Here is a 12,047-nt window from a genome sequence, read left to right as displayed (position 1 = left end):
AGCTCTGCTGTCTAAGACATTCTGAAAACAGTGATAATCCTTCATTTACTAGGACACTGGAATTGAAGATTTCTAGGGTCTCCATTGCATTATATGAGATTATTTTTTTCATTTTTGAAAAGTTTCTTCCAGAACATTTTACCGAATATGTGAGTAAATCAGATATGCAACATCAACTATTCCTTCATCTTCAAAAATAAGCACTGCACAGGTCTATCCAAACAATAGCAAAGAATTAAGTGTCTGGTATGTGCTGAGCATGACTGCAACAAGGGAGAACTTCTTTCTCCTCCCATCTTATAAATGAGCAATAAACAAAAAACTGATGTTGGCTCCTTTAACATCTGCTAGCTATAGCTCTGGTCTAATTGTGAAAAGCCTGATTGATAGTGCTATCATGTTATTCCAGAGATATTAAGATATTTGTTACATATAGATGACTTAGGGTTTTTTACTCAGCATATGATTAATAAAACACTATTTGTGGCACAAGCAATACCCATGCAAATAATTGCTACTGGTTAATCTTTCAAGACACTTCACTGCTCCCACAAAACTTCCTTTGTGGATGAGATTGCTTGCATCCATTTTTCCCAGACAGTTCTTGAAGTGTCTGTCTCTCTCAGTTAACTGCAAAGATTCTGCACAGCTGCCTATGAATTATGTAACTTCAAGTTCCTACAATCAGGTGAGATCAGTACAACGTGATGTCACTGTTCCTCCACTTTGAATAATGCAATGCCTAAGCAGTGTCCCATCCTAGCTCATAAGGTGCAGACAGAGCCTAAAAAATTAGTGTTTACACAGTATTTTAATAATCTCAAAGCCCATACTTTCATTTAGCCATGCTAGTGTTGTCTTACCCATCCTTGCACATGTGTATTTTTTCAGACTTTACCATATCTTCTGGTTAGCACAAAGAACCAACACATGTCCAGGTTCAATATCCCCCACCTGCTACTGGGCCACTCTAGAATAACTTGCAGTGTAACAGTGGTTGGATTGCAGCTTTGTTTCTGCATAAAAGGATAGATTTAGAAGAGATGTTTGATCTGTTTGAGTCACTAGGATTGACAGTAAAGAGTGCTTATTCCCCAGTTGTGTATTCTCAAATCCATGGCACATCGGCACTTTCAGAGCAGGATCAGTTTTTAGTAGGATCAGGTTTGTCTGGCTTTAAGGAAAAGTATGAGGTGAAAGGTTTGTCTCTAACTTACAGAGGCCATATTATACTCTGGCAGAGTGCCTACCCAGGCACTGAAGTACAGAGATGATGGATGACATTGCCATACGTTCTCTGTAGCAGATTAACAAAAGCCGTGCACTTCGCAGAGTGCACGGGATAATCAGTGCAACGCTTGCACACTGTGTTCCATGGCAGCAAAACCATTAATCTTTCATCTGTGACTGAAAACTTTTCCAGCTTTTGATAGCATCTGGCAAGGAGTAAAAGGGAACATTGCTACATGGGCAGTCTGAGATTATCTCCATGCTTCAGCTATGGAAGGCTAAAATAACATGTACTGCTCCTCTTGGTATTGTCAATGCACATATTGATGTTTGACATGTCCCCCAAAACAATTATTTGAAATCCACAATAGTTTCAAAAATTACTGTTCCTGTGTTCCGGAGGATTTTTTTTTTCTTCAAGGGCACTGTATAAAGTGTATTTATAGTCAGAGTAAAATAACTCCGTCTATACTACCTTTACCTTACTCATAGGATCAGTTCCTTTCTTTAGGCTTTAGGAGTATGAATCTTACAAATTAATAGAACCATTAATCATCAGATGAAGAAAAGTAAGTGGGAATGTTAACTACAAAAAATGAAAATGTGTTATGTTCAAATGCCTATAGGCTCTGTAGAAGTGTATTGACTGGAAATGCTGATAATCTAAGCATAAAACCAACCAAATTATAGAGCTAGAAAAAGCAAAGATAGACTTTTCAGACTATTTTAAAAGTCAGAATTAAAAAAACATGTTTTTCATAAGTCTCTGTGTCACTGTCTAAGAAAACATAAAATAATTGTTTATAATTTTAAAAGTTTATGATCTTATCCTGTCTTTGTTATTTGGGCAAACATTCCAGTGACTCCCATGTGGCTAATGCTTGAGGAAAGGCCAAAGGAACTGGCCAAAACTTGACATGTGATTAGGAGTGACCATCTGCACCTCAGCATCCAGGGTGTCCCCAGCAGGCATGTGAGCCTGACGGAGGGACACAGGCACAGCACACGCCTGCAGCTCCAGGCATCCCGCAGAGCTGTGCGCTGCTGAAGCCCCGCTGTCCCCCACCACAGCTAGAGCACGTGCAGAGGAACACGACCTGGAGCACCATCCATATGGCAGGGCTGTCAGGAAGGATGCCAGAGCCACCTGTGGTGAAGGAGCCAGCACCAGAGACATCTGTGCAGAGGCCAAAACCACATCAGATTATTGAAACAGAGAGCTCTGCAGCCATCTTAAATTAAACTGGACATATGGGACCAGTGCCAAAACGTTTGTGAGGCTGCTTGTCTCTGTGCCTGCATGCTGTGCAGACCATGAGGAGAGCAAGAAATGCTACCATTCTGCATGTCAGGATTCCACTGGTGGGGAGGCTGGGAGAAACTTTTCCACACCTCTGCACAGAGAGAGCCCTAGCCTGGGGCTGTTGGCATCTCCAGGCTCTGGTTTATGCATTACTGCCCTTTATCTGCACAATATTTTTAATTTGTTTAACCCTGATACTTGAAACCCTGTGCACTTCCTTCAGGTCTGGCATCAGCACCCGTGGTTATTTTCTTCTCCATAAGCTGCTGTCAACAGCTTCTTTAAATGGATTATTATCAACTAGATATTGTGTCTGAATGAAGACTGAGATATATACCCAAGGAGTGCAGTGAAAAAGGAGGCAGCTAAACAAGTTTACCACCAGAAAAGTCTCAGAAAAAAAAACAAAACAACAAAACAGCAAGATGTATATTAATCACACAGGTTAAAAATAATTTCGATTTCATTACACACACATTTTATTCCCAAACAAATAAATTATTTTAGATGGGGTTTTTTAAGTCATAATATGCATATATTAAAATAACTATTATTGAATTTATCATCAGAGAGGGCCTCAAAATATTGTGATGAAACTGGAAATTGGTTCCGCCATCCTGAGAGCAACCGAACTTGGTCCAACTACACCCTGTGCAACTCTTTCACCTCTGAAAAATTGAAGGTATGCTGAACATAAAGAGGCAATGGTTGTTTGACAATGTTTTGGGCTGGACTAGCAATAATACATGTGAGAGAGACCAGAATAGCCCTATCTTTCAGCTTTATTTTTTTGCACAAGACTTAAATAACGTTGCTCTTGTGATTTCAGCTTATCCAAATTCTTCAATGAGTGCTCAGACGTCAATATTGGTTTGCTATGAGATGGATAATTCAGTGGTAATTCATGTGACAAGTTTTGCAGTATTTTTCAGAGACATTTTTTAATTCCTATGATTTTCCTTGACTGACCAACAGTTATGAAATAATCTTTTAGAGTCTCAATTTTGCTTTCTGTAACAATAATATTCGAAGATGTTGATGTCTTCTCTGCAGGGCTAATAATATTAATGTAAGTCAAAATTATTTTTCTTAAGCAAAGAGTATTGCCCTGTACTCACACTCCTTGAAAAAATATTTATGAAGGTACCATTAATGCAGAAAATCTTACAAGCATGAACACATTTAACTTTGACTTTTACTGAAGTAACTGAGAGTATTTACAATAATGAATTGAGTATTTGTACTAATATTTCCAAAATCAAGGTGCTAAACTGAAAGAGAAGAACTAAATATAAAAGCACCAAAAGAAATGAGGAGAGAGATATCTGGGAAAAGCTTTTAAAAATTAAGTTAGGGAAGCTCATAAAAATAAATGTATTTCTCAAATGCAAGTGGAGGTCCAGGAAAATCTGATTACAGAATTGTGACAGAATAATTTGTGACTATATGGAAGAGTGGAAGGAAAAGATTCAAGAAGTGATTTGATTTGGGGTTTGTGTTGGAGAACCTCTTCTTATACAGCCAAAAAGCAATATGCAGGTAACTCAGCCCAAAAGGCCTTGGAAAAGTCAGTTGGACTAGGCAGGAGGTGAATTTTAAGGGTTTTTGCAATATGACAAACCATAATGGTAAAATGAGGCTCATCTATGTGACAAGACAAGAATAATAGTAACAATATAAGCTTACAGAGGCATTACGTGGAAGCACCATAAATATATATTTTTTCCAGATGTTGGCACATGTAAGGAGGCAAAAAATGTGATTCTGTTACCTATTATCCATGCCTTCCAGAAGAAGAACTTTGAACATCATTCACGCAGAGAGCAGATAGAATAGAAAGGAAAATTTTATGCACATCGTGATTTTTCTGAAATTAACATTTTGGAAAATGCACAAAGAATCTAATCTTAGAGAAATGCCAAGTTAGTATATGACCTTTAAACCAAGTCTTCAGTAAACAGAAATGTGCTTCATTTGTAGACTATTTCCACTTACCTACACACAATATACTCACTTTACTGAGTCAAAGGTATTACTCTTAGAAAATTCTCTTCCCTCAAGTGAAGAAATCTAGAGGAAAAAGGAAGAACATATAAGTTTTCTAAATCCTGGTTAAAAAATCTGAACAAACAAAAATTGTAATGAGTCAGCATGTTATATAAGTCTTATGTGTCAAGCAAAGCAGAAATTAGTAAAAGTGCTCATTATTTGTTTGAAGTTAACTGAAAATATCAATATGCTATATTTTTGAGACAGATCATTGGAAAAATATTATAGCCAGTTCTTTAAAATGTAATGATATATGTATGTTTTGTTAGCTGACATTTCAGTCCATTTTGATCTGTCATCATTGTTATATTTTAAGGCTTTTTTAAGCATTTGTCATAGTAAATTTGTAGGATGCAATAAAAAAAGCAGTTGCTGAGTCCCAAATATACAGTTACTTTAGCACTTGAGAACAGAAAGATAGATAGATAGATAGATAGATAGATAGATAGATAGATAGATAGATAGATAGAATAACCAAGAATCCTCCAGGGTGTACATAAACTTGCATGTAACTATCTGGAGATCTTTCCTACTTGTAGATATTTCAGGCTATATGTCATATAAAAGATAGGTAGAAAAAAATAAACTTTTGAACAGGTCATCTGTAAATTAAGTTCAGGCTTTAAGAATACATCCATTTAATGTCATTAAAAAACACAGTAAACATGTAGTATGAAGTGGAACAAATGTCACACATACACAGGTAAGCCTCTCCCACTACTCTGTATTGGAGAAAGTTGTCTCATCTTCTCCACACTCAGGCCTGTCCTCTCTGGGATTGCTGGTGCTCTCAGAACAGGTCATTAAGCATTTGTGCTCTCTAATAATACAGTGGTTAGTCTTTTTGAAGGATAACTAGGAGACCTAGGTATTTTCAGTAAATATGAACAGTTTTCCATAGCTTGGTGAAGGGTATTTACACCCAGATCATGTCTCTTCTGCGTGGTCAGATCAGTGTAAATGTGACTCTGGTTTAAATCTGAATCAGGCCACCACCACCCAGGTTAATGAATGCAGAAGCTTATTTGAAAGTTACAAAATGTCTTGACACCAAATTATGTAAGATGTGCACCTTTACTAAGAGGAATGGCTTTGCTTTCTGAATTGTTTTCATATTTGTTCTCAAGGGAAAGTTTAAAATTCCTTGGAAGCACCAAAAAGATTGAGTGTCAAAACTTCAAGCTACAAAAACAATTCATCTAATCACTGAGAAGAGGAAAATTGCTCATGCATAGCAAAATAAAAATGAATGAAATAGAGCTGAAAAGAGAATAAACCCAGCAGAGGAATTAAGACTTCTAGTCTTTTTTTTCCCAGACAGGCTGCTGCTATGTGCTTGCTTTCAGAAAGGAGGCAGTGGTGAAGCCTGGCATGGCATTTAGCCTCCTCCACTCCCTCCTCTGACAGATGGCTGATGCTTAAGATCTTGGCTGAGACCAAAGTGTGACATATAAATACCTCAGCATTCTGATGCCCAGGTGCTGTCCTGCAATTTATTTTACAACTGGCATAAAATATATGGATCAGCCTCCCTTAGAATTCCCTTAGATTTAGTGAAAGCCTAATTATCTGTCCATGGGTACTGGATTCACAGCACTGCCAGAGCACTGAGTTGCCCAGCACCAAGGTTCACAGTAACGTGAACGAGAATTTGTCTCAGAATGTGCTGCTCTTGTGTGGTGTGCATTGAGGATAATGGTCATTTCAGCTGCTGCTTTCATGACTCTGAAGGCCTTGGCCGCAAGCCCCCTCTGACTTCTCTCCAAAAAGGAGAATCCCAGCCTTTGTACCCACAGAAACTCAACCTCAGCTATTTTGGTTGCCTTTTTTCACCTTTCCCTGCTCCTCTGTGTTTGTGGGGTATGGAGACTAGAAGCACACATGCATTTAAGGTTAGTGCTGTACATTTCAAACACGTTGTTGTTCTACCCTCAGTGCCTTTTTTTGTCATATTGATTATTTTGCTGGCTTTTGGCTATCATTACACAGTAAGCCAATGATTCAGAGAATTGGCCTGGATGACTCCAAGATCTCCTTCCTGAGTTTGGTCTCCAGTCCTAAGTTTAGCATTGTGAAGACAGGATTTAGACCACTTTTCCTAGGTCTATCAGCCCACCTTTTTTCTGTATTAAAGCTCATATGACATCTTCTTGTTCCTTCAGTTAAATGAAGCCTTTTGTGAGTCCCTCACTATTATCTGGAAGTATGACCTGAAAATTTAGTAGTTTTAGAAGTTTTTCTAGATCAGCTCATTGATGAATACGTTGAACAAAAACTCAGCCCTAATACAAGTCCTGAGGGCAGTTAAATACTGACTCATCTCCAAAAGTGACGATTAAGCTTTTGGTCTTTTGATTGCTGTTGTTTAAGCTGCTTTGAACGCATAAAAGTTTTCTACCAATTCTGCAGCAACCTCTTTTTTTTTCTTTTTTTTCTTTTTTTTTTTTTTTTTTGCATATGTGTGAAAACTTGTCATGGGCGCATTAAATATCTAAATGCATTACGTCTGCTGCACTATCCTAGAGCTTGGGAAAGTTAATGACACAGTGTGAACAGAGATCTCACAATCATATCAGGAACAGATATGCATATGTAAGAAACACTAATCTTTAGATCATGAGTCATGCTATTTAATAGATTGCTGATATTAAATAGAAAAAGAAAGTTGGAAAGAAAAAAAAAATACAAAATAGGAGGTTGATTTTGTAGATTCTTCCTTAATGAGAAAACAAAGGAAGTGCCTGCAAATTGTTCATGCTTGTTTTTTCTTTTTGTTAAATTGCAGATGGCGTTCATACTTTATTATATGGCGATCGTTGGCCACGCCTTGTCTATAACATCCCTGTTGATTTCCTTGGCAATTTTCTTCTATTTCAAGTAAGTGTTTCTTACAGACACTCTTTCTTCTTTCCCTGAGGCATCTCAACCAAACGAAATCTTGGAAGTTGTCATGGCAGTGAGAAGCAGCTCTTCTGAGGGTCTCCTTATATAATCCTGAAAAGAAATCTGAGCACAGGCTCCTCTCACCAATGGGACCTCTCCCAGTGGAGTGTAGCCAAGACCAAGTTGATGTGTTTGTCAGGACTGGTGTGAAAAGTGCAACCCATGGGGAAATGGTGCAGCTGGGGGTGCAGTAAGGCCTTTCATTTACCTATTGCCTTATGTTGCTTAAGAGCATGTCCAGAGCTTGCCAGGTGCTATGTCTGGGGGCATGGGGCAGTGAGTGGGAGCTCCAAGCTCCTGAAGCACAGGACTACCTGCATCTGAGGCTGAAGGACTGAGCTATTGACCTGAGTAGGTGCTTACAGGACTCAGCCCTAAGAGTGAATCTGGGACTAGTGTACAGCCTGTTATCCTCATTAAAAGAAAAACAGAATGCTGCTGTATCAGAATTTTAAAGGAGACCGATATTCACTGAAAACACTACAGCTACTGTATGGCAGCTTCACTAGAGCATTTTAGTCTTGTTCTTTTTTGAACCTGTCTGCTGCCAATTAGATGCCTGTGCCTCAACTGCCAAACAGGAAGAGTAGTAAAAGATCAAGTCCACAACATCACCACCACCAAGAATAAGACTAGGAAACACAGGAAAACTAAATGGTTGGACTTTTCATAGTTTATAAGATTCTGTAAGATTGCAAACTCCAAAGAGGTGGATCCAAATACAGGCTGTGAATTCTGGTAATTTCCAAAGAGGCAATTTGATGATTGCCTGTGATAAAACATCTTAATCAGCTACAGAGATAGCTAGAAACTCTGCCAAATTAACTGATTAATTCCCTTCCCATCTAAGCAGATAAATAACTACAAAACCATAGCCACAGTAATGCTTTGAGAAAACTGGAAAGAGCACAGTTTTATCTGATTTGGAACCCCATTCCCTGGCTTAATTTCTTTGGGACAGTAAGGACAAGGTCTGGTCAAATTAGGTATGCTAAATGGACCAGCAAGATGACTGCTTGCAGCAAGCAAGGCAGGGTCAGCCTGTCTGACTCACTCTGAGCTCTGAGTCATGAACAACGCATGATCTTGACTGGTCCCAGGCTGCACTGAAAGACTGGTCTTTGCAGCAGCCTTCCAGACAGTAAAACACCTCCTCCTCTCTTCCCTCCTCCGCTTCTCCTTCCCCTGCCATGACTAAGCCACGACACAAAGGTTACAGAAAGAAAAGAGAAAGGAATTAAACCAAAGTGCTTCCTAATGGGAAGTCAAAGAGAAAACTAAACTACGGTCACAGGAAAGTGAGAATGAAGCTATGTGGGAGGGGGGCTCGTGTAACCTTCAGCTGTTTTCTATCATCTGGCTATGACAGCAATAAATTATTTGACCTTCAGCTGAAGGGAAGCTGTCAATCACACAGTCCATCAGATAGCAAGAGATTATTTCAGGACTGCATAATAGCCTTTGACTTTAGAGGCAGCTTGCAGTTTCCCACATATAAGTTTTCACTGGCAGAGATTTATTTTCAGTTCACTTTTGGGTATCAAGATTCATAATGATCTGGAATCACAGATGTTGCAGTACTTTCAGAAGGGAATAATGAATCAGTATTGATGAGCATCACTAAGCAATGCTAACTCATAACAGGAGAAAGTATTAATAAAGTAGAATGTCTAACAGCTTCATGCATCGTCAGTTTATTGCAAGATTTCTACAATTGCAGAGTGAGACTCCATTATCTTAGTTAATAAAACACAAGGAGGTACTCCTACCTCCAAATCACTTCCAAACGAATTATTAAAACAAAGACATTTGTATAAAAACAGATGGGCAGTAAAACAAATCTATATTTGCCAGAATAATAGATGGTGTGTTATGAATGCACCTGCAGTCTAATTGCTGCCAAGGCTTTTAAAAGGAGTTGAAGGATAATGGATGAAAGAACATTCTGTGAAATTTTTGGGGAGCTTTCCCCAGGTGCAAGGGAGGACATGGTATAAAGCATGAAAAAAAAATTGATAACTAAACAATGGGGGAGGAGAGGAAAAGAAGTGTCTAGGTATGAAAATCAATATTCTCAGTATTTATACATGAGAAAAATGACAGCTTCGCAGAGCAGTTCTATGAGGAAAACATTCTAATACAATAGGGAAGTAGAGATAGGAACAGTAAAATAAGGGTGACTAAGACAGGTGAGACAGGTAAGAGAACCTGTCTGAAAAAGGAAATGCAGAGACAGAATCAAGGTGAAACACAGGAGACTGACACTCTAAAGAGACAATGATAGAGGCTTGGAGACACAAAAGCTCACAGGTTTTAGACACAGATAACTGGCTTAGTTATGCCTTCTTGCATACTGATTTATTAGAATCACACAGAATCACAGAATAAGGTGAGTTGGAAGGGACCCTCAAGGATCATCAAGTCCAGCTCCTGGCTCTGTATAACACCATCCCCAAGAGTCACACCATGCGCCCAAGAGTGAAGCAGAGTAGGGAGAATACAGAAAGATGGTGGGGACAATGCCAAGGAGCCTCCAAAAACATCACAAAGGAATGATTAATAACACAAAAAGGGCTAGGAAGAGAGCTAAAAGAGGTCAGAGAAGGAGAAGATTGTAAAGGATTATCAAAACCAGCAGAAATAATAAATCAAGTAAAGGTTTGGTTCGACTTTCTCCTCTTGGTGTGGACCATGTCAGGCAGGTGTTGATGCCATTGTGATGGCAAACACTGAAGGTCAAATTAGAAAGTGAGAGTATGGAAATAAACGCTAATGCTACAAGTGGATCTTTAACATGAGAGCTGTAATCAAGGAAAAAGTGGAATACTGAGGGAAAAGGAGGAGAAAACAGAGAGGAAGGCAGGCAAGGAAAGGAGACTGGGCAGCACACAGACACATGTAGTGAAGGACAGTCCAATTGAATAGATAAATAAAACTGCCAAAAGTCAAGTAGAGCAGTGAGGAAGGACAGGAATGGGAGTTCAGACACACCTACCTGTCTGAGATTATTGCAAAAGACTCCCTGTACCAGAAACCACATAGAAAGGCACCTCGAGAGACAAGGGTCTGCATTTCTGTGGCCAGGAGCTGAAGAGATTGTTCCCAGTAATAAGGAAATTTTTATTTCTAGGGAATATCACTGATGTCACACCAATCCTGTTCCCACAACTGCAAAAGAAAGACAGTGATAAGCATGTCATAGTGTCCCCAGAAAAGTGGCATAGTGAAAGTATTGTGATGGAGTAGGGGGAGAAGGGAAGACTCAGGACCGAATAAATATTACCAGAGCTTAGGAGCAGAAAAGGAACATCAGGCTAGATTTGTGATGGGGACAAATACAGGTGGAGTAAGCACAAGAACACAGTGTAGCAAAAGTAGCTCCAAAGAATGGTCTAGTTTTTCCAATATCATGTCCTACAGTGACTCAAACAGAAAGTTCATGAACCCAACCCTGTATCTGGCACTCAGTATTTGCCAACAGCTGATGCTAAAGGAAGGCTATAAAATCAAGGCCAAGTGCACTGAGATACTCTCATTCTTAGCCACCAGGATCTGCATCTCATAGACATCCTGAACCAAAGATGGTGACTTGATAAATAAGGAGGTCTAAAGAAGTGATAAGCATTGCTGGATGGTTATTGCTCATAACCAGAAAGATGAGCTCAAGCTAAAGGGGGAACTCCATGAAATTACTTGGAAAGTAGGTGTAAGGAAAACAAAGAATAAATGGCAAGTGACCAAGGGGCTAAAGAAGGGAAATAAATCAAGAAGGCAAGCAAAATAAGCAGAAAAGAGTTCAACTGGCTAGATTAGCTCTCTTTTTGAAGAGAGTGCTCTCTGCATTGGCCTCCACATGCAAAGGAGAAGAAAGCCACCGCCTGTGCTCCATTCCAGACTGCAAAATACTCCTAGTGCTGAGCTTATCCCAGCAAAACAGCAGTATTTCTTAGCTGTTATTTACCTAGCAGTTTTGCCTCCTTACTCTCAGTGATCACTGGACAGCACAGCATTATCTAACAGCTCCATGACTGCCTTTCTGCAATCACCCTCTCTCAGCCTGGGGCATGGAGAGATGCAGGGCCCTTTTCCTCTGCCTCAGGGATGTATGAGCAGGCAACATCAGGATTTGGGTGTGAATTAGAAATGGGAGATTTCTCAGGTCTGAAACTGCAGTCATGATTTGGTTTCACAAGAATTCTGAAAACTTATCTTGTGTAGCTCTGCTACCCACAATAGCATTAATCCTACCTTCCCTAAAACCAGTGATTTCAAGAGGTTTCTTCTCCTTCTGAGCACGAAAACAACCTCCTCTGGTTTGGGATCTCACTGGAGTTAGAAATATGCAGGATACCAACCCAAATCCCCCTGTAATTTAAGGAGATTCCTTCCCAAATTCCCATCCTGTCTCACTAGTAATTCCTGAAGTAGAAAATAATTTTCATCTGAGTATTTGAGAAATTGAGTCTCCAGGGAACAGTTCCTTATAAAGCAGTATTCCTGATATTCATTCCTTGCATCATGC

General features: G+C 39.4%; 1 protein-coding gene across 3 annotated transcripts in view; it reads left to right on the top strand.

The window, feature by feature from the left end:
* The window catches only part of CALCR (calcitonin receptor), a 159,085-nt gene that overhangs the window by 106,028 nt on the left and 41,010 nt on the right, over nt 1-12,047 (top strand). For all 3 annotated transcript variants that reach the window (XM_064410244.1, XM_064410253.1, XM_064410260.1), the window contains 2 exons: nt 3,103-3,215; nt 7,368-7,459. In XM_064410244.1, coding sequence (XP_064266314.1) covers nt 3,103-3,215; nt 7,368-7,459 — 205 coding nt within the window. The remainder of the gene's footprint in view (nt 1-3,102; nt 3,216-7,367; nt 7,460-12,047) is intronic.

Source organism: Passer domesticus, chromosome 1 (genome assembly GCF_036417665.1).
Source record: "Passer domesticus isolate bPasDom1 chromosome 1, bPasDom1.hap1, whole genome shotgun sequence".
Classification (NCBI taxonomy): Eukaryota; Metazoa; Chordata; class Aves; order Passeriformes; family Passeridae; genus Passer; species Passer domesticus.
This window is presented reverse-complemented; position numbering and strand designations above follow the sequence as displayed.